Here is a 23,513-nt window from a genome sequence, read left to right on the forward strand (position 1 = left end):
ATAATGGGTTGCATTTTATAGAGAAATTCTCATTCTCGGGGCACTTCATTCACAGCTACGGCAACTGTCCATCACACACCTGCCTGATACATGGCAGCCATTTGGCAGCAAACCTTAGATTAGGTAGGAGAGGGAGAAAATTCAGCCAAATAAGCTGCCGAACGTATAGGGGGGTCAGGTTGTGAAAGCCAGTTTGGGAATTTTGCCAGGACACTGTTGGGGCTTAGTAAGCATTTTAATAATTTATGATTATTTATTTTTTAATTACCATCCTTTTCTCGGGCCAAACGAGGCCTTGGTGGGCCAAGTCTGGGCCCTGGGCTAGAGTTTGGACATCACTGCTTTATAGTAATGCATAGTGCATCAAGACAGGCAATACCACTCAGTGCAAACAAGCTTCCCTTAGACCTATGCCCCACGTATTGCCCCTCTGTCAGCCAGAGGAGCTTACAGAGGCTGAATCATTGGAGACTGCATACATCACACTTGCCCCTCAGACAAAAAGTTAATTAATGCAATCAATCAAAAAAAGTAATGAATCATTATGTGCAGCTGCGGTAGGGTTCGTAAAGTTACTGAATGTACTTTCTTACAGCAAAGAGAAAGATGTCTGCCAGGGTTCTTCAATGACCTCTACCCTTGATTTTTTACATTTTTAAATTATGTGTACAGGCTGCAAAAATGTTTTCTATTAACTATTTCTTTATGTGTCAATAAGATTCACACTCTGTGAGCACTGTATTTGGTATTTATTAGACTTCTATTGCTGGAGCCTATCCACTTAGAGTTATGATGCGTTCAGAGATGCTCTTCTGCATACCACTGTTGTAATGTATGGTTATTTACGCTACTTCCTGCCAGCTTTGACCAGTCTGGCCATTCTCCTCTGATGTCTCTCTGTTTCTGTCTACAGAACTGCTGCTCACTTTGTTTTTTGCACCATTCTTTGCAAACTCTAGAGCAGTGGTCTCCAACCCTGGTCCTGAAGAGCTACAGGGTCTGCTGGTTTTCATTGTTACTCTGCACTTAAACTGTAATCAATTATTCTAATTGATTAATTAACTCACCTCACCTGGTTACCTGGGTCTCAACAGGGTGCTGATTTGAAAGTGAAAACAAAAACCAGCAGACCCGGTAGCTCTCCAGGACCAGAGTTGGAGACCCCTGCTCTAGAGACTAGTGCACGTGAAAATCCCAGGAGATCAGCAGTTTCTGAGAGAACTCAAACCACCCTGTCTGCCACCAGCAATCATTCCACAGACAAAGTTGATGTGAACATTAACTGAAGCTCCTGACCCATATCTACATGATTGTATGCATTGCACTGCTGCCACACGATCGGCTGATTAGATAATGACATGAATAAGTAGGTGGAATAAAGTAAAAATGTTCCTAATAAAGTGCTTGGTGAGTGTATATTGTATATGTGTTTAAACAAGGCAGATGTCTCTTTAAAATATGGATAGCTATTACTTACTATTCTGCTTCAGACTGATATATTCATTTTTTTGTCAATGATTGAACGACTAAGAGTATGTCTGTGCCGAGTTGTACTTGGCCGCCAGGGGAACAGCCCTGATGTATGCTTTTTCCCTCCATATTGCTGCCTAACAGAAGTATTAGGGATCTGAGCCCCTCATTTATTATCCAGCGTGACGGCACAATTCCTATGTGTATGACCGTAGCACGATAAGTGGAGCTCATATACTCAGGAGCTCCAAACTTTATTAATGTGAAGTGTATAGAGTAGATGATTTATAGCTACTTGACAGAGTCCTTACCTTCAACGTTTGCATATTTCCCCCCTCCTTACACTCTCTTGACCCACCCAAATGTAGGTGTTTAATCACTTCAGGCCTAGTCAAAGGAGACTAAGAGGAATTGCATGGTTTTCCTTACATTAGAAGGAAAGGTCTTTCCACAAAAAAAAAATACAGAAGATACGGTGGCTCCAGAATTATTGGTACCCTTAAGAAAAAGGCTGCATATAATAAACAGCATGGATAATGATCTACATTCCATGTTCAAACATACAGAAAAAACTATATACTTTTATTTCAATACATTTACTCTCATGTTTCATTTTTTTTATTTAGTAATATCATTTTTTTTAAACCATAGGTCCCAAAATTATTGGTGCCCCTAACAATTATTGTCGCTAAAATAAAAAATAAAAAAAAGCTTTTACTAGAGTATGAGAAATTCGGTAACAAACATGTCAATTACCTTCGTCAACCATCAGCATGGGAAAAGTCAAAGAACTGTCAATTCAGAAGACACAGAAGGTAATTGACCATCACAAGGTGGGTGATGGGAACAAACACACCACTTAAACCACTTACATTACGTTACATTACGTGGCAATTGGCAGACGCTCTTATCCAGAGCGACGTACAACAAAGTGCAAATCAATCACAAGAACAAGTGCAAAAGTAGACCTGAGAGGACAGTACAGTTCCGAGTCCTAGTGTAAACATACAGAAATTCAGAACCCTTGAAGAGTACAATCAACTTTCAAACTAGCATACCACAGTTGGCAGCTAGAATACAACAACAGCCAATAAAAACAACAATACCTATACAAGTAACGATATCTATACATAAGTGCCATTATGGTCTAAGGCTAATCCCAGTGATTGTGAGTTAGCACTTAGCTTAGCACTGTAACAGCAATAATAAAAAGGGGTAAAACATATGGAATTCTGGCCATACACACCATCACCATGTTTGGCAAGGAGAAGCATGTTTTGCTGGTCCAGGGGCACAATTTAAGATCAATGGCATAATGAATTCAACAAAGTACTAGGAAATCTTGGCACAAAATCTGGTTGCCTCTGCTAGGAAGCTGAGTCTTGGTTGTAGCTAGACAATGGACAATGGCTCCAAGCATATCAAATTCCCCTCAGAAATGGTTAAGTAAAAACAACAACCATGTTCTGCAATGACCATCTTAATCTCCCATGAATTACATTTTACATTTACATTTACATTTTAGTCATTTGGCAGACGCTTTTAATCCAAAGCGACTTACAAGTGCATAGGTTCTACCATAAGTCAGAGCATCACATCCAGAAACTAGCAAAATACACAGGAAATGCTGTTCTAAATATAGTTGTCATCAGAAGTGCATTTTTTTTTTTTTTTTTTTTGGGGGGGGGGGGGGGGGGGTTAGACAAGGATAGGGATATCAGAAAGGAGGGGCAGGGGAAATCAGGAGGGAGGACTAAGGTAGAGTTTGAAGAGGTGGGTTTTGAGTCTGCGTCGAAATAGGGGGAGGGATTCTGCTGTTCCGACAGTGGTAGGCAAGTCATTCCACCACTGAGGAACCAGAACGGAAAACAGGCGTGAACGTGCAGCTCGACCGCCAGGTGCACGTAGAGAGGGAACCGTAAGGCGACCAGAGCTGGCAGACCGGAGTGGTCTAGCTGGGGAGTAGGGAGTGATCAGGGATTGTATGTAAGGTGGGGCAGTCCCCTTAGCAGCCTGAAATGCCAACACTAGGGCCTTGAAACGGATGCGTGCGGCAATGGTAAGCCAGTGGAGGCCAATGAGAAGCGTGAATCATATGTGAATCAATGAATCATAAATCCCATGAAAATGTGTTATCCAACCTTATCGCAAATTATAGGAGAAGACTCATGGCTGTCATCTTTGCCAGGGGCATTTGCACAAAGCATTAAACCAGAGGTGCCAATAATTGTGGAACATGTTTTTTGGGGGAAATTATTTTTAAATCGAAAAATGTAGGACTTTTTCAGGGGAGGGGCACTCAGGTGGAAATAAATTTGGAGCGGATTTTGTGCCAATATTGGGATGTGCCGGTATGTAGTTGTTAATAGATAGATCAATGTAAATGTAGGTACCCTAGGAGTGTTCCAGACCAGATTGGACCAGTGCTACTGTAGATACTCTCATGAGCAGTCCTGGGGGGTATGTCACAAAGCTTGGTAACTGAGTAAGCCGGACTTCCCCAGAAAACCCAGAACAGCTATTTTTACTTGAGTTGCGTATTTGTTCCATATTTGAGGGGGGTTCCAGGTTTTACTCTTGAAATGTAACAAACAGGTGATAATACTTACATAATTACACACCTTCAATGTCTAATTACCAGATGATTGGCCCACATTATGTCAGAAAACTATCTACTGCTGCAAAGAGAATATCCCACATTAATTTCAGGGTTTTATCATTTGCAGTCGCAAACCTGACCTATGGTTTAAACACACTCAGTCAAGTCAGAAATCGAGCTTACTGGCATGTGCATTCTCCAAAACATTTAGAGGCTTCTGCCTCAGCAGTCAGCCAGCTAACCCACACAGCCGTTATGCTCCCCTAAGAAATGGCAGTTCACGTTCGTCCAGTGTAGAGGACATGAGTCTCTGGTCCCTATATTCTACTAGGCTGAAACCTGCAGTACAAGGGGCATTAAATGAGGATAGTAAAATAGTATAGGGATTGACCAGGGTGTAAGGCAACAGGGTAGTAGCGATTAAATGAAAGTAGAACCTGCACACCTGAACTCCAGCGCCTGACATGACGAAGATCCACTACGGGTCCAAACGTTGCTTGATACCAAGAAAGCATTAAATAATATTGTGCTCCTACTCAGGGGCGTAGCTACGAATCCCCCCCCCCCCCCCCCCCCCCCCCCCCACTTCTATTTTAGTGGGCTCTCTCCAGCTGTGGGCCGGAATCATCATCACTTTTCACCCCACTAGTAACGGCCCTGCTCCTACTACATTGTTCACTTCACTCAATAACTTTACCATGCTTGTCCCACAGCGGTCCTTGGTTCTGGAACGAGCTGCAGGCTAAGCTCAAACGTGATTCTTTTATTTCATTAAATGATTTAAAAATAAGAACAATGGATGTTCTCACGGTTAGCTGCAATTGTTAATTGTGTTAATTTCACCGCCATGTGTTTTGTTCCCTCATACTCTGTGTATTGTAATGCACTTGGGATTGTATATACCTACATACGTATGGATAGTACTGTATTGTAATGGCCTCGTGATTGTGATTGTGCTGCTATGCTGCTATTTGACCCTGTCTTGGCTAGGTCTCATTTGCAAAAGTGGTTTTAATCTCAATGTGACTTCCTAGTCAAATAAAGGTATGTATGTATGTATGTATGTATGTATATACATACTGTACTGTTACATTCAGTACAGATGATAATCTTTCAAAAATAATTCAATTAAAGCTCCTAAATAAACGTACTATACATTTTACATGACATTTTAGTAATTTGGAAAAATAGGTAAAAACTCAAATCTATATTTTTTGTGACCACCCTTCGGCGTTAAAACTGCATCACTTCTCTGAGATAGCCAACGCTGTCCTGCAGTTCTATAAGGCAATCAGCAGTGAGGTTGTTCCAAGCATGTTGGAGAACTTGCCACAGTTCTTCTGCAGACTTTGCTTCTGATCTCAGACAGCCTTGATCAGGTTTTTATGTAAAAAGTAGTCAATTGTTTACAGTAATATGTTACTTTTTTTAAAATAAATACAAAAATGTCTCTGTAAAATAAAATCAAATGAATATTTGGAAATATCAAATGTGTTCTTTTATACTAACACACACACACAGACACACACACAAATAAACATATATATAATAAAGTTGAGGGTGCCTAAGACTTCTGCACAGTACTGTATTTGTGGGGCAGGAAGGCCACAGACCACAAACTGATGAGTGCTAGTTGAGCAAGAAGGGGAGGAATCAGCTATTGATTGGCTCACTCTCCCCTGGTGTCGCTATGGCCAATTCTGGGTAGGCCTGTGTGGGCCACAGTGGGTACTGGCCCATCCTGACTTTGATTTAGACCATAGGAAGCATCAATCACAGCAGGAAGAAAATTGCATTACCTGCATATGCCACTGAGAAAATAACTTTTTGAGTATCTTATCTACGGAAATGCAATGACATTACACTCTGTAGTTCAATGTTGAGACCTTCGGGAAGTTATGTTTGTAATGTGAAAATCCTAGAAGCTGGTCATCATTCTTGAACTTCATCTATGCTGCGTGCTTGCTGGTTTTTCGACAATCTCAGGACTTACAGTGTATCATGTGGTTAAATTAAATCCAAATAATACTATTCTGTGTCAAAAAATTATAATATTGTTTATTCCATCTTATGGAGCTGTTGTGTTCCAATCAGGTGTTTAAGCATGCGAATAATTCTGACACAGAATTTGCATTTCTCGGTGGACAATTGTAAGATACGACGTCTTTACATATGTCATGTAAATAATTACAGTCCAGTGCAGGCTGTGCTGGAATTTTAAGGTATGAGGGTGAAAAAAAAAAAAAAAAAGTGCGGTTAGTGACGTTATAGAATTGCGCTCAATATCCACATCTATGGTCTCCATTCGGTATGGGGCTTTAAAATGATTTTTTTTTTGTCCGCGTACTTCTCCCTTTTGTGCCCTAAAGTCAAAACAAAATGGCGTAGTGCACACTAGCGCTGCCCTGTCTTCTAACGTTTTTAAAGTGGTGGTGAAATGTAAAATGAAGGAAACGTCACTGCGTCCGTACTACTTGCACTACGGTAGCATCCAGGGTGTACACATGATGCGTAGAATGGGGAGGTAGTGTTCGGCTGCAGTCAGTTGTGTGTTGAGTTCTGTTGTATTTTTCAATTTTGGGGTAGTAGGGGAGAATGAAAGAGGTCTTCCAACAAAGCGGACGAAATGATGAACGGCGCCCTATATATCTCGTTCTTCCAAGGTCAGCTTGAATCCGCAATGGAGCATGTCGTGCAACTTGCGGTCCAGGAAATAACCAAAACCGTCGGGTCGAGCTTGAATTCCATGTTGCAGGAAACGACTACCAAGGACCAAGAAAACCAACGACTAAGGTTAAGGCTTCAACCACGGCAGTCTGACGGCTTTGGAAATGCCTCCGTATCCAGCGGCAGTAACATGGAAGGGAACGCGGCAAACGATGGGACAAAGACCCTGATACACACCCCCAGCCAAAGCTCTGAGCACGCTGTGCACACAAACACGCTCTGGCTTGAAGAGAAAGGACGAGCAGTGGGTAAGTTTATTGGCTATCTTTGTATATTATAGCCAACTACTTATACAATATACATATTGCATCGACCCTGCCTAGTAATTTAGTATCTAACGTTCGCTAGTTGTGGAATGTGGAACGATTTCTTATTTTTAACCTTGCGGAAGCAGCGTAATTGCTTAGCCTTACCTTTAATTTCCAATACGTTTATACAATTACGCAGTTTCGCTTGCACGACTAGCTACCAGTTACGTCGGCGAATGAATCAAAAAGTGTGCCACGACAGTAACCTGCTTGGTAGTTAGCTGGCGATACCACGTTTGGAAGCACTGGGTGGCGATGATGGACACGGCTAGCTAACGCTAGCTAGCTAATTTTTACGGTGATTAGCCAGCGAGGTAACAGCAAGCTAGTTGGCGAGTGGCTCGAAATACCTTCTATTGGTTTAGTTTATAGTTCATATGGTTCATATTAAACTTATCAAGGTAGCTAAAAGTTGGATCGTTAGCTAGTTACGAATTGGTACAAAGAATGGATACCGATAGCGTGTCGGCTATCTTGCTAGCTACATGTTTACGCGCCAATCATTGGATGGTCTCAAGACCCAGGGGCTGCGCTAGCTAACGTAGCTAGCTGAACTAAATCACCGAGATGAGTAGCTACCCAGATTCCTTAGCTAGCTGACTGATTTGGTAGTACCCAATCTGAGCTGTAGTCCTGGGCCGACATTGTATGTTGCTCTTTTGTTCAAAGACCTTTTGCCAGCGAGCTAGTTGGCTTATGTCATTGCTCTATTGATTGAACACTGCATCTGGATGCAATCTCACGTGACGAGTTGATAGCTAGCTACCTTAGTTGCCATTCGAATTTCGGTATAAGAAACGTGGGTGTGTTCACGGGGTTGGGGAAACACGGCTAACGTTGTCAGACTGTTAGCTTGCAAGTGTTCCGCAACGTCTTTGTTGTGCTGAACATCACACCTAGCTTGTAGGCCTAATAATAGCCGATTGTTTTCTATTGTCGTTGTTTTATTTTTTTATTATTTTAACATTTTTTGGTTTTTGTGAGGTTCAAGAGGATCGAGTTTGTTTTTGCCAGAAACACCTTGCAGACCATCCTTTGTATCCTGTACTTTGACCTTACAGATGTGGCCTTTATTGTAAAACCATTTTAGACCCAGATATCTTTTTTTTCTTTTTTTTTTTTTCTTCTCCCCCCCCCCCCCCCCCCCTCTCTCTCTATGTTCTGATCCTTATTTAGGATATCCAGTTGTATTCGTAGGCCAGGATGATGCTGTGACCTCTCACGTCACTATTCATGCCACAGCAGAGCTGCGCAACTTCCATCTGAAGAGCACGCGCTCTGCGCAGCTGGTGGCTCCAGACTGCAGGTGTCTGGTACGCTCAGAGAAAACGCACTTGAGGCAAGAGCCATGTCAGTGACTGGAATTCCCCCGCCTGTACGCCGTCCTACCAGGAAGAGCCGACTGCTTTTAATGCTGATAGACCGGCGAAGAAATATGGACCAAGTGCCTGCCACGTTGCCCGTTCCCTTTCCATGGGCTTGTGAAAAGCTTTTTTTGACACCGCGGAAGTGGGGTTTTTCGGGCACCGCCATGTCGTGCAAATTGCAGCCAGAGACTGCAAGGGGGACCCATATATGGGCATGAAGTTCTGCCGAATCAGATTGGTTCACCAAGTGCGTGAGGAGTAGTGACGCAAGCTTCTCCTCATTCATGGACAAGATATGTCTGTATTTTGTCTGTATCTGGATGGTCCTTTGCAATTCAGTGTAATCGCCGTAATATTGTGCATAGGCCTGTAACGGTGTGAGAGTTTGACTGACACATCCTCTGACCTCATTTCACATTCCACAGGTGGTTCTGCGTCGCTCATTTGTGGCCCTAGTGTCAAAGGTCAACTGCTTGCTAACACCTGTCCACTGGGAAATTAAGTCTGGAAACGATAGCAACCAAAGATTTGATAAGCGTACAAGCCAAAGTTAATAAGATTTTATCCCCTGTACCCTTCGGTTTCCTGTCGTCGGTGTTTGGCTAGTGCATCTCATTGTTGGGAAGATGCAAGTTGGGTTGGAGGTAGTTCTGAAGGTACTCGAATCTGACTGTTTATTGCAGGGGTCTGCAGCACTGATCTTGGAGAGTCAGGGGCACTTCTGGTTTTTGTTTTAACTCACTTGGTTACTCAAGGCTTGAATTAGGTGCTGATTTTAATTTGGAAAAGAAGAACCCAGAGCAGCTCTCCAGATCCAGGGTCGCAAGATCTTTCAAAAAAAAAAAAAAAGGATACATTCACGTATAGTTTGTAGTTTTCGTTTAACAGACTAAGCTGATTAGACTAAGCAGGGGAAAATCCCCCCCCCTTCCCCCCCCCAATGCAATGTGGGGTTAAGGGCCTTGCTCAGGGGCTGAACAGATGTGTGGATCTTATCGTATCTACACGAGGGCTTGAACCATCAACCTTCTGGGTCCCAGTTGTAAGAGCATTGTCAGCATTGTTTGGACAGACAGCCGTGCAGAGAAACGGGAAGAATGGGGGGGGGGGAGGTGAGAGACATGTGACAAGTGTCGTGCGGCCAACACGCCAGCTTGCAACGAGCAATGTGCGCATGCCATGACTTCCTGATGTCCGTGACCTGTCGACTGCATCAGAGTCTGGATATCTTATTTTCAGGTTGTCCTACCAGCTTTACTGAAACTCTTTGCGTCAGAATCGATCTCTTTGGGGAATTTGGTTGGGCGGTGGGACTAGATTCAGTCATAAGTTATTCTGAGACAGTATAGGACACATTTCTTGGCTAAATGGCTTTAAGGTATGAAGTGAGCCTCAAACCATCATGCTGTTCAGATATACAGAAGATATGGACTTCAAGGGTTGTTTCTCCTGAATAATTGGGTTCAGTAGGACAATTATTCGGGAGAAACAACCCTGAATAAAAATAGAATTATTTTCCAATTATTTCTGAGCCCTGAACATTGGGGGGACCATGTATAAAAACAGCTGTAATTCCTACACTGTGCACCTGAGTTAGATGTAAATACCCTGAAATTAAGGTCTGCACTTTGAGCCCATATTCATTATTTAATTGCTGAAATAGCAATAACTTTGTCAATGTCCAAATATTTATGGACCTGACTGTATAATAATTAATTTTCCCTCTGAAGTTTTTGGAATTAACAGATGGTTAACTGCAGTGTTTGGATTGACAGTAGGCGTCCTGCTTTTGTAGAGTGGTGAAACAGTACGGCGCAGGCGTAGTGCTGAGACTCTTGAGGACAAGGAATTCTCAAATGCAGTTGCCTCTGTGGTCTGCGGCCTGCGGCGCTTACCTGGGCCAATTATGGAGGCGTGGGTGTTGCTATCTGGATTGCCCTCATCGAGTCTGTCAGTCAAGCTGTCTGCTCTTGGAGAAGGGGTCAGAGAGATAGAAAAACACGCCTAATCCATAGTGATTTGAGCCAGTGTCGGTCTGATGTGAGCTGGGCTAACGTACGTACCACCAGCATGGAGTTTCCACTTAATGGCTACTCGTACAAACCCAGACTGGCTCAAACTGGTATTGATTGGGAATTAATGTTATTTTCTCTGTAGTGGTTGCAGGGCTCTAGACTTTGTGACCATTTTTCTTGGTGTTGGGGGTATTTGTTTTCCAAGGTCCCACTGGTGCAACTAAAGTTAATAAATGTATTAACTTTAAAAATGATTTGTTATCATTCGTTCCCCCTGTGAATTAAGGGCCTCGTGGGGGATTCCTACTCTTTTCAGTTCCTCAATTCACAGCAGTTAATCAATTAGCAACGGGATGATGCAAATTCCTGAACTTCGCTTCCGCGTGCGATGTACCCAGTATCGTAAAAGATGCAGCAGATACTGCAATAAATATAGTTGTGATTTGATGACTGCATGATACAAAACACAATTCCCGATGGATTAATACATTAATTTGAATCAATTGGTGTACTTTATTTTTTTTCCCCCAACAATCATCATTTTATAGCCGATTACTGTATATCGTAAATATAATCGCAATTATTTATCTGCATGGTGTGGAATTGGCCCATTGAACAGCCTTATTATGGGTTCCATGTTTAATCAAACGAAAATCCAAAAAATGTCAAAGAAACCAACAATGAATAAAGATGAACAAGACAAAAAATAAATAAAACCACTTTGAGAAAACAACAGCATATTATTAGCCTATAATAATTGGAGAGAGGGGCCCGTTTTTATTGCTGAGTTAAATGGTGCAGTTTATTTTTCTTTGTTATTGTGCCATATTGTTTTCTATTTTATGAGTGTGATTTGTTTTGAATGGTTCGGCCTGCTCACTGTGTCTATTCCGTAATTTATTTTGATCTATAAAAATGCCCTACTTTCAATGCACGTGTAGAATTCAATTAATTTGTTACTGTATTCAGCTAAATTAATAGCAGAGCAAGAATATTTTCTGTAGATGTCACATGCATGTTTCCTGTTTGCTGTGGAATTCTTATGGCAAAATTAAAATGCTTTCATTGGGTTAAAAGGACTAAGCTTGACTAACTGCATTGGAGTATATACTCACTAAGTACTTTATTTCAGTAGAGGATCAGTAGCTTCAGTTAATGTTCACATCAGAATGGGGAACAAATGTGATATAAGTGACTTTTACTGTGGAATGATTGTTGGTGGCAGACAGGGTGGTTTGTGTATCTCAGAAACTGCCGATCTCCTGGGATTTTGATGCACACTAGTCTCTAGAGTTCGCAAAGAATGGTGCAAAAGTCCAGTGAGCAGCTGTTCTGCAGACAGAAACTCCTTGTTAATGAGATGTCAGAGGAGAATGGCCAGACTGGTCAAAGCTGACAGGAATGTCACTGTAACGCAAATAATCACACATTACAACAGTGGTATGCAGAAGAGCATCCCTAAACACACAACACATCATAATAAGGTGATGGGCTACCGCAGTGGAAGTCTAAAACAATAAGTAATAAGTACCTAATAAAGTGCTAACTGAGTGTATATGGAGTTGTGATGATGGACACTCAAAGTGTTGCTCCACCAATTGAAAACGTTAGTCTGGAGCCCTGGGTTGTGGCTGTGACATCACAGGATTCCAGAACTTTCCTGAGGCACAGCACCCATAGATCCAAAGGATGATCAACTCTGTTATACTGACATTTAATATTCTCTTTCTCTCTCTCTTTCTCTCACTCACTCGCTCTCTCTCTCTCTTTCTCTTTCCCCTTATCTCTCTAAGGTAAAACAGTCCAGTTTGATGGATCTTAGTTATGATTACTTCTGAATGCATTGTTACCCAGGACAGCACAGCTGCAGTGGACGTATTGTCCTTGGGCAAGCCTCTGTGTGAATATTCATAAATTGCAATAGCACCACGGAAACTCCTGTAATTATGGACAAGGGAGGACGCATGGAAGGCAGGGTCTGACCATCTGGTTAGTTTATAGAATCTGTGACTGTGGGATTTGGTGTTTTGTGCCAACTGTCCGCCCCTTTGAGACGTAGGAGTGCTTGGCTCTTTGTTAACTTAGCAGGCAAGTGGCCTGTAGCCTTATCTAACAGGCAGAAATGTTCTCTCACTGGTTTTTGCATGAACATCGAACAACGTGATCCTTTCTTGCCCATTTTGTTTTTCTAGCTTGTCTTAATTGTGACAAATTGTAATTGGTGTTAATGCAGTGCATGTTAGCCAGCTAGCTTAATTTCTCTGTGGCTGGCGAGCTTGTGGTGCAGTATATATATTCCGCACACATCACTGCATGTTGGTTTAGTGTGACCGTTTTGTTCGGTGTCAGCAGATTCACCTACATCAGCACGTGCTTTTTGCATATAACGGTGAACTGGGACAGAATATAAAATTAAAAGCTATAAAGCATAAAAACAGGACAGGACAGACAATCATGCGATATAATACGGGTAATCAGTTTAAATTCTAACCAGAATTTCCACCCTAATATTATCTGGCTGGATATTGAATGGTTTTAGGGCTGCGACACTCTTCAGTATCCGTAGCATTTAGGGACACAGTGGGGGGTTGGATGCAGATGACCTTGGAGTGACCTTTGTTCTATGTACCGTATTGCATGTAGAACAGAAATATACTGGCTGCCTGGCTGCAGAAGGAAGGACAGTTTTAAAACGATCATGTTATTATCACAGTCTGACTCATGAATTTCTAACACAAAAAAAAAAGATCTTGAACTTCCCAAGCGACGGGAAGCTGCTAATTATAGATGTTGCAAATGCTTGATTATCTTTATTTCAGGCCAGCTGAAAGTGGTGATGGAGCAGGTCCTGAAATTCGCGGTGGCCGAGCTCACGAAGATCGTGGAGGACAGCTTCGACGACCTCCTCCAGGAGCTGCTGAAGAAGGAGAGGGAGAACCATAGCCTGAGCGTCCGGGTGCAGAGGGGGGACCTGGGCAAGGAGGAGAACCACTTGGGCTCCCCCTCGCAGGAGGACCGGGAGCGGCCGCTGAGTCCCCCGGAGCCCGGGGCCGAGGCCCTTCAGGGAAAGAAACCGACCGAAACGGCCAACGGTAACCGCAGATCCCCTCAGACCAGGGGTGGGCCGGCCTGCTTCAGGAGTGCCAGTGATGTCCCGTGGTTTCTGCTCCGTTTGAATTGATCGGGTTTGATGAATGCAGGCAACGTGCTGGACGCACGCAGTGCGTTACCATTCTGAATATTCAGCCTCAGATTTAATCATCCCGCAAACTCTTGTGATCAAACTCTGATGGTACAAAAACCAGAAACTTCACTGGCATTCCAGGACCAGGGTTGCCTCCCCCTAGATTAGATTTATATTAATAATGAAGGATTGCCTTTATGTTGCGATTTTCAAATGCTTTCCCTGTGAGGGTGGGGAACTCGCATCAACCTTTAATAATCCAAGATTTCTTGGGTTATTAAAAATGCATATAAAGCGGCTCCAACCAAAGACGGATATTACAAATTTAAAACCATGAAGGATAAAAGGTACTGAGGCCCATTGTGTTCCTCTAGAGCGGGTACAAACTGGCAAAACTGCCAACACCGCTGCATAGTCAATGCGATGAAAACAACAAATCGATGGCCCAGTTACATCGTAGAGAAGAAGGGGTCTGTTAAAAAAACGGAATAAAAATAACGGAATTCCTCAATCAGACACTTTAACGCGTCTTTCCTGTTTAACTGGCTACCTGTGTTGTTTTTTGGCCATTTTTGTCTTCCCTATGTTTGAGAATTATTATGGAATGTCGGCGTTGGCTTCAATCCATATCGAATACATTTACATAATAGTTTTGGATTCCGTCAAATACATAATAGTTCTGGATTTCAGTATTTTTCTGTGCTCTATTGATCTTGCCTGGTGCAATTGAGGCAACCAAGGGGACCAGAAGGTGGTGTTTGCACCTTCTGAGAATAGGTTCAGAAAAGTATTTGAGTCCAAAACTGTTGCGTACTTCCCCCAGGTCTGGCTGGCTTGCCTTTGTTTTGGTGTTGCGCACATACTAATATTAATTTGCTCTGTGTTCTCCCCGTTTGCGCAGCGGCGGAGAAGCAGACCGTCCTCTCCGTCACCCAGGATTGGGTTCCCATACTGGACAAGGTGTTCGGGCAGAAGTGGTGCCGTGACCTGTGGCAGGTGAAGGAGATGGGCTTGGAAGGGAGCGACCTGACGTCCGCCATGCGGGTTGGGTCCTTCCCAGAATGCATCATCCAGGACGAGGAGGAGCTGCCCCTCGCCCCCTCCGCCCTCCTGGAGGCGGGAGAGAACGGCGGTGCGCCTCAGACGGCGCTGATGGAGGGAAAACCAGCCGCTGCTGCAGGTGACCGCCAAACCAGGGCTCAACACAGGGGGCGCTGTGGCTTTCATTTATTTATTTATTCATTTATTCATTTTTTCATCTTTTTATTTGGGAAAAAGATGTACAATGTCACAACAAATTCTATTCCCCTTGCAAAACCTATCCCCTCCGGGGTCATGTTTCCGGTTTCCGGTTACGTTTCCCCTCATGCGTAAGTTAGTGTCAAGTTGACAGCGTGGTTGCCAAGCTTTCTCTGTTGATTGCTATGATGCCATCTACACGATCCACTCCCCTGATGCGTAACTGGCTAGGGTGTCTTTTTGTGCACGGCATATGCTTAGTTATTCCTCTGTCCGTAAGCATTTATTTAGTCCGGTGTATGTATATACCAAATGCCAAATGCCAATAATGTAATGTAAGTTAGCGAAACATATATATTGCCATGTTTCCTACTGTTTAAGATCGCGATAGAGATAGCTAACTAGTGCTCATCTCTCGATGTGCTAATATCACTACCGCTAGCTAGTTAGTGAAAGGGATAGCAAACCATTCAGATAGATCGCTCGCTAACTAGGAAGATAAGCCATAGCTGTTTTTTATTCCTAGCTAGCTAGGGATCTTTCTATCTCTCTAGCTAGCTAGATGTAGCCTATATCATGGTTCAATGTATATAAATAATCGTGATATTACATATGAAGCTCTGCATATTCACATGTACATATACATGTAGCCGATGGAGAGCCTACACTCACGGTGGTAAACAAATATGACACATCATTGCAGAGACGGAACCGGAAACACAACCCCCCGGAGGGGATAGGTTTTGCAAGGGGGATAGAATTTGTTGTGACAGCACCAGGCTTGATACGGTGTTTGATACTATTTTAGCTTTTAGGCAAACTAGGCAGTAGGTACACTTAGGGGTAGGAAAAGGCGAGAATTGCTGGATTGAATGGCCTGTTCTCGCCATTACGTTATGTTATGCAACAATGAAAACATAAAAACATGCAAGTACATAAAATATCATGTCCCCTATCCCTTCCCTTACATTTAAAATTTTTTTAGCCTTAATTATACAGGGTAGGTTCACTACGCACACATGCTCATTTACAGCAACGCCCCGTTAGTCCCTCCAAGTAGCCTAACCTGCCAGTCTTTGGACTGTGGGAGGAAACGAGAGCACCTGGAGGAAACCAACTCCACACAGAATGGCCCCGGCTGGTTGGGATTTGTGCAATCCCAGATTTTCATGGTGGAAACTGTACACCACCCACACAGTTGGTTTGGGGCTTCGTTCAGTCACTGAGTCACAGCTTCTGTGACTAATTTTATTTTGTGCAAGAACTTGCCCTTCTTTCAAAAAAGTGTGGTTGCCGTCGCTTTCCTTTGGTGTAATGGCCAAAGTTTCACCACTGAATCTCAAAAACACGTGCATGTTTGGTCATGTGAGTTGGAGCCTTAATGGTTCACAACCTAACCTTTCACTGCATGTGTACAGTAGGAAATGACACATTTGGTCACATGCCTCCTTCAGCCAATGAGGCGATGCTCCAGGCCTTGACTGTATCAGCACACAGTTGTCAGAACATTTTCATGAGTGCAACACTTAATTCACAGATTTTGTTGCATAGCTTCTTTTTAGCAAGTGAAATAAAAATGGTCAAGGCTGTAATTCTAACCAGTACGCTAGTATCAATGCTATTACCTTCTTTTTGTTTTTTGTGACAGTGGCTAGTCCTGCCCTCCATTTGTATATTTTATTTTATTTACAGGGGAAAAGCAGAGAGGGTTATAGATTGGGATGGGATTGCAGTGCAGGTAGGGCTGTGGCAGAGAATTGAAACTATTGAGGTATTCATATTTAGGGTAAGGGTTGGCCTCCTTGCGGACTACACTGCACATCTACGCCCTGTAGATTTAAGTACATTTTAATGAGTAAAACTGAACAGTCACATATTCTGTTGCACTGCATTGGACGGCAGGGTGGTGCAGTGCAGTTTCTTAAACCTTCTGTGTAAGGAGGCTCTGGGATTGAGTCCTCTCCGTGTGGAGTTGGCGTGTTTTTCCCCTGTTAGCGTGGGCTTCCTCCTAGTACTCCAGTTTCCTCACGCCGAAAGGCATGTACACTCACTAAGCACTTTATTAGGTGCACCTGTAGACCAGCTTCTTAATGCAAATATTTAATCTGTCAGTCGTGTGACAGCAATTAAATGCATAAAAGCGTGCAGATGTGGTCAAGACCAAATGTCAGAATGGGGAAGAAATGTGATTTAAGTGACTTGGAACATGGAATGATGGTGTTGGTGGCAGTCAGGGTGGTTGGCCTATCTCTCTCCTGGAATTTTCATGCACAACAGACTAGAGTTTGCAGAGTACAGTGCGAAAAACTAAAAACATCCAGTGAGCAGCAGTTCTGTGGCCAAAAACATGGTGTTAATGAGAGAGGTCAGAGGAGAAGGGCCTTAGTGGATAAGTTACAGCATCGGAAAAGCAGAAGAAGAAAAAAAAATAAGTAAAAAAAATAAGTCAAATGCCTAATAAAGTGAAAGTGCTCACTGAGTGTATATCAGGTTAGGTGTACTCCAGCCATTGCCCTTGACCAAGGCACAGGCCTCAGAACTGGAGTTGGTCCTCCAGTGGCAAATTACCCCACGGGGTTCAATAAAGTATATCTTATCTTATTTCATACAGTGAGTCAGTGCCCTGCCTCTTTTGCGGGGCAGAACCTGACTTTTGATCCTACATAACACATTGTGGCTAGCACTTTAGACTGGAACACGGCTGAGAAAATGGGATTTCTGGACGCCGGGCTGGGCCGGTGTGGGTGTTTTTGAATTCATTCTGTTTTTAACGGTGCAATTTTCAATCACTATGGTAACAGGGTATACCTTTTTAAAGTGTTAACTCACGGTTCTATCTGTATAACCTATTTTAAGATGCCATTGCTTTAGCGACAACGGTTCCTTATTTCGTGACGTGGGTGGCAAAGCAAGCGTGGGGGGGACCTTGTCTTCTCTGCGTTTTGGAAATCCATATACTACACGAAATAAGGTAATGTCAGTGTCTTTTTCATGGCAAGGTTCCAGCAAACCCAAATGCATAATAATGCAATTAGAAAAATGTGCTCACTCAGAAACGTTGATCGAATGTCCATTGTTTACTTATACATTTTTTTTTTTCATAATTAAATGTGTTGTATACTTAAGTATACAACACATTCAACACAAAATGTTACACGTCATGTGACCCAGAGTATAATTTAGTTTCCATATGTCCTTTTGGAGTCTCCAAATGTAATTTGTGCAAAACTGCTTAGAATAAATGTTGCAGAATGCTCATTTCCGGTGATAGTCATCAAATTTGAAAGGGGGTTTTTCCAGTGTTTTGACTGTGGCTCCATTGTGTTTCTAAGTACGCCTGGCACTGCCACAATAATCTACATCCAATCGTAAACAAAATCTTTTCAGTCAGAAGGGTTACCTTTCAGATAACACAAGGCATTACGCCTGTAGTCAAAAGGGTTCAAGAATAGTAGGCATTTTTTGGGGGGGTATGTCATCAGTGCAAATTCAGTCTAAAGGTGAATAGATGGTAAATGATTTGCATTTATATAGCGCCTTTATTGAAATCCAAAATCCAGTACTTTAGCAGGATCCCATGTCCTAGAGCCCTGTTATAGCATGCCAGGTTTTGGCTTCACCTTAAAATTGATAAGTGATTCAGACCTAAGAAACCAGGGGCCGGTGTTAGCTGCATATCTCCGCTGAGTAAAATCCGGAACGGCCCTTCTTTCTTCAGTCCATGTTCCAGATATGGGAGTGCTCCAGGTTTTAATGAGCGCCGCTATCCAGCTGACTCTGTAATCCTGCTCCGTGGTCCGGGCCCCAGGCATGGTGGGCTAACTGCATAAGCGACCGTTTTAACTGGTTAATTAAGTGCTGAGTAACAGTGACATGAATCAGCAGAGCCTGCGGCTCTCCCTGGCCCACACCCAGAACGTTTTCTTTCAGCTGACCCCAAAAGACCATCGTAACTCTGCCAGATGATGTTTTCAGACTTTGCAGGCCCATTAGTACAATGGCCTGATTTTAAGGAAATGGCTGACGCAATTAAATATTGCAATACAGTCAGCCAGCCAGTCCATTTAATTCTGCATTTTCTGATTGGATGGAAAAGGGTTTGTACTGAATTTATAACATAGAGCGCAGCACCCAATAATATCTGTCATATCGGGGAGTGCACCTTGTATTTACTTTGAAACGTCTTTGTTTTGTGATGATATATTGGTGTACTGACAACACTGCTGAAACCCCGCTCGTTAATACTGGACACAACGGTCTTATCTTATTTTCTGTGACAATCGCATTTTGTTTGTGTTCAGTCAGATGTTGTCCCTTCTCCCTTGGAAACCGCTTGGACAATTATACAGGTCTGAAGGGGTTAGGGATCGAGGGTCAGGGCGGGATTGAGTATCGCAGCCTCGTTTAACCTAATGACGGGAATATTTAACCAACATCTTAATTTCCCTTTTATAATCCCTGTACCAATGAATACTAGCTGGTTCAGGCATAAATAAACGTGAATGTATAAATGTGCTCAACCAAAGTCTTACATTTTTCATATAAAATATATATTTTCCCCAAAAAACTGGTTCCATAACTCCTAATACATTGTGCAAATACCTCTGCCAAAAAATGACAGCCATGGATGTTTTCCTATAATTCTGCTAAGGTTAGAGAACACATTTAGAGGGATTTTTGACCATTCTTCCATGCAGAACTTTTTAATATTCTTAAGGACCCCCTCTTCAGTTCAGACCACTGGTTTTGATGTAATTTTATGGTGTGTATGGCCAAAACGTTCAATTTGGTTTCATCTGACCATAGCACTCTCTTCCAGTCATAATTCCAATGTGGTTTGGCAATCTTCTGTTGCTTGGTTTTGTTTATTGTGCTCTGTAAGGGCTGGCTTCGTGCCCGCCCTTCCAAAGAGTTTGTTGATATGGAGGTGCCATTTTCTGGTCATTTCTGAGACTTGGTGACCCCAAAATGCAACCAATCTCTGCAATTCTGCAAAACTGTAGACCATTTATGGCCTCCCTCACCATCTTCCTTGCCTTTCGCTGGGACAACATGCACTTGCATCCTCTTCCTGGCAAGTTTTCCAGGAATCAACAATTCCATATGTTTTGCACCTTTTTATTATTGCCTATACAGTGCTAAGTGGTATGTTTAACCTTTTATGAATCGACAGTTATTTGGCATTTCCCATGCTGATGGATGACAAAGGGATTGTTCTTATTTTTATATTCTAGTGCAGGGGTGCACAGCAAGGGCCAATCCGCTTCAGGATTTTGTGCTAACTTCTGCTCTTAATGATTTAATTGGCTAAATAATGTCTTGGTTGGAACAAAAACCAGCTTGCATACTGGAAGTGCACCCATGTTCTAGTGTATTGCCAATTTCACTTTTTTTTTATTATTTGGAGTAATTGTTAGGGATGCCAATAATTTTGAGTATATAGTTTTCCTATATGTTTGACCATATGTTACTAGCTATGTTTACTAAATGCAGCCTTTTTTCCCCTGCATTTTTATAATAATACTGGAGCATATGGGAAGTGTGAGGAGATGTGCTTTTCTTCCTCACAAATGACCGTTGGGTGTTTGAACGCTCTCTTCAGGGTCTCCTGGCTGCTCCTCTCCAGTCACCACAGAAGGTCAGAGTCTCCGTCACCACGGAGACGACCTCCAGCTGCGGTCGCCGTCGATGCTGCACAGACTGTTGACCCTGCCGTCGCAGGGGCTCGGGCAGCTGCTCGGCGCGGACTCCATGGACGTGCTTCCATCGGCGGCGGAGGCCTCTCCGCGGCGGCCGGAGCCCCAGGCCGACCCCAAATCACCCCCCACCCCCACCCCCACCCCCACCCCCACAGACCCGGCCCCGCAGTCCCCCGCCGGGGCGGAGGGCGAGGGGGAGGGGCAGACGGAGGAGGAGGAGGCCGGCTGCTCCCCGGCGGGGGCCGAGCCCATGGGACCCCCGGCCCAGGGGAGGAAGATGTACGGCTGCCGGCGGTGCGGGAGGAAGTTCAGCCGGCTGCCGATGCTGAAGGCGCACCAGCAGACGCACGCGGAGCCCCCGCCCTCCCGCTGCGCGCTCTGCGGGAAGCGCTTCGCCCTGGCGTCGCGCCTGCAGGCACACCTACGGACTCACGCCGGGAAAAGCACCTGAACACAGACCGGGGGAAAACGAAGCAAAAACCAACACAAGAACACACTTGACAAATCTGCAAAAAACAAGAAAAAGAAAAAGAAGAAAAAAAACAAGAAAAGAAACTGACAAAAAAAGCAATCAGGTGCTCTTTCCTTTTTTCCTATAATGAGTTCCACACCCAATTGATGCGGTGCGCCTGATTATGAATTTGAGAGTTAAAAACAAAAGCACGTCGACACGGTTGATTGCGAACTAACTTCCTGTTTCTGAAGTCAAACCAGTTTGAAATGGTACTTTTAAAGGTCTGTTGCCAGGCAACTGGACTGGCCTTTGGAGACTGAAGTTTTGCTTCCTGTTTTGTATCGGTTGTGCTCCGCCGTCGGGGCCTCGGAAACGACACTGTTTCGTGAGCCCTGGAGCGTTTCTTGTCGGAGGTGAGGCCGTGCCGTATAGCTAATGTAAATAAAAGCATGGGATAGTGAAGCTGGACACCACTTGGGACGAATTCGCACTGTTTTTAAGTTGTCTGAATGAAATCAAATTTCCCATGGACAAAAAAAAATGTATCATGATATGATTAAAACAATATGTTTTTATTATCTGGTGGGTTGTTGAAACGGCATTTTAGTTGATTATGGATTTATTCAGAATGGTTTACTAACCCCATTTTTTTTTTTTTTTTTTTTTGGTCAAAGATTGCATCTCGGTAGCTTAAAGGGTTACTCAAATTGGATACTGACATCCCGAACGTCGTAAAACCGCGATCAGTCGGAACGCGGTTTTACTTGGGAACACTTAAATTTGAATTGTGGTGGAACTCCGGATCTGATAGCACTGCTGAAAATGACATTTGTCATAAGGGCTTCATTCTGTAGATGTGGACGGGAGAGACCGTGTGCATAAACGGCACCTCTTAAATGACCTGTAATGAGATCACGTGTACAAAATGTGGAATAAAACCAGGAGCGGTTTCTGTGTGATCCACTCATTCTGTATGTAAAAACGCGTAGCCTAATAAAATGTGAGTAATTTGAAAAGGTGCCTGTGTACGGTTAGCAGTCTCATGTTCAGCCTTAAAAAGGGATCTTCTGTACTTCTTGACACCATTGTACATTACTAAGCCCTTGTACTTGTGTAATAACATATTGCTCTGTAAATCCTGTTTTATACTTTGTTACATTTGTGAAAAAATGGCGGTACCCGATGAAATTATTGATGAATTGACGTATCCTTTTGGTGTTACCTGTTCTGGCTGGCTGTCCAATCAACGCTGCACGACAAAGTATGACTATGTCCGATTCTAGAGGGGCGCGACACTGAAAGTATTGTCGCACCTTTTATGAATGAAGACTTGTCAAAAGGTTCATGCGACAAAGTATAAATCAGACTTAAGGCTCATGCAAGTATACCTTGTTACACAGTGCCCTCAACATGTAGGGAAGTGATGTGTCCTTGTTGTTGTGTACAGTGATTACATATGTCATTATGAAAATATAATGCAATATGACAACAGTGATGCTGCACCCATGTGTGACGCATCACGTATGCTTGCATGAGTCTCACAGCAAACGTATGTAATTATACAGGTACAAGGCCTCCGCAATGTGAAGTGTTGTCCATGTGTTTGCCTATTTATTATTTTTTGTAAAAATGCTGGCAAGGAACATTATCAGTGTGGCGAGAGACAGGCCACTGTCTCTTTCCGTTGGAGCCGTGCCCACAGGAGGACACGTGCGTCAAGAGCCATTTTTCCTCATTTATGTCAATCAAGTCAACCGTGATCTGCCTCCACGAATCACTCATCTTAGGAGCATGCCGTCATTGGTCTTGGTCCGCTAAAGTAACTGTGCTCAATATCTTGAAAGGTGGCTGTTTGCATACATTACATTTGTCTTTAATGGGTAAGTAGGTACCCATAGGAGTATTGATATGTTATTGAGTAGTTTAAATATTAATATTGCGTTTATAGTGGTTGTTTACTATAGGTAAAACTGACTTTGTTTCACAGGTTTTTTTTTTTTTGTTGGTTTTTTTTTTTAAGCCTGTAAGTGCAAGAGATTGTAACTAGCGATAGCTACATGTTTACACTTTTATTCCTCATCATTCCTCTGTATCGCACTTCCGGTGAGGTCCATAAGTATTTGGACAAAGGCTGTAAGTCATGCACAGATTCACGAATATGGATGCACATACCCAGGAGTTAAGTTTGACACCGTCGGCTTTAATTTGAGGGTGTTTGCATCCATGCGGAGTGAACTGCGTAGGAATTGCAGCCCTTTAAAATTGTGTGACTGTCCAAATACTTAGGGGCCGTGCTGTAAATTTGGCCAATGAGCCATGACTCCAGACCACAGCCCACTATTTCACAGAATGGCAAACAATGGACTTTAATTATGGCTTCCCTTTACACTCTTCCATTCCCGAAGTTGTAGAATACCCGGTTCCGTTGCATCAAGAACAATTTGATCCGAT

At 43.2% G+C, this 23,513-nt stretch overlaps 1 protein-coding gene across 1 annotated transcript; it reads left to right on the forward strand.

Moving 5' to 3' along the window:
- The first annotated feature begins 6,444 nt into the window (after positions 1 to 6,444).
- On the forward strand, positions 6,445 to 22,082 carry si:dkeyp-113d7.10 (early growth response protein 4). The gene is made up of 4 exons (XM_061224217.1): positions 6,445 to 7,044; positions 13,306 to 13,578; positions 14,572 to 14,850; positions 20,512 to 22,082. Exons 1-4 carry the CDS (start codon positions 6,696 to 6,698, stop codon positions 21,057 to 21,059), a joined length of 1,449 nt encoding a protein of 482 aa, XP_061080201.1. The 5' UTR covers positions 6,445 to 6,695; the 3' UTR covers positions 21,060 to 22,082.
- The last annotated feature ends 1,431 nt before the right edge of the window (positions 22,083 to 23,513 follow it).

Source organism: Conger conger, chromosome 16 (genome assembly GCF_963514075.1).
Source record: "Conger conger chromosome 16, fConCon1.1, whole genome shotgun sequence".
NCBI lineage: Eukaryota > Metazoa > Chordata > Actinopteri > Anguilliformes > Congridae > Conger > Conger conger.

Bases quoted from the DNA above. Each gene is read 5' to 3' on its own strand.
- si:dkeyp-113d7.10 (XM_061224217.1), top strand. From the start codon at position 6,696: ATGATGAACGGCGCCCTATATATCTCGTTCTTCCAAGGTCAGCTTGAA. The intron at 7,045-13,305 runs GTAAGTTTATTG...TCTTTATTTCAG, and splicing joins AGAGAAAGGACGAGCAGTGG to GCCAGCTGAAAGTGGTGATG. The intron at 13,579-14,571 runs GTAACCGCAGAT...CCGTTTGCGCAG, and splicing joins ACCGACCGAAACGGCCAACG to CGGCGGAGAAGCAGACCGTC.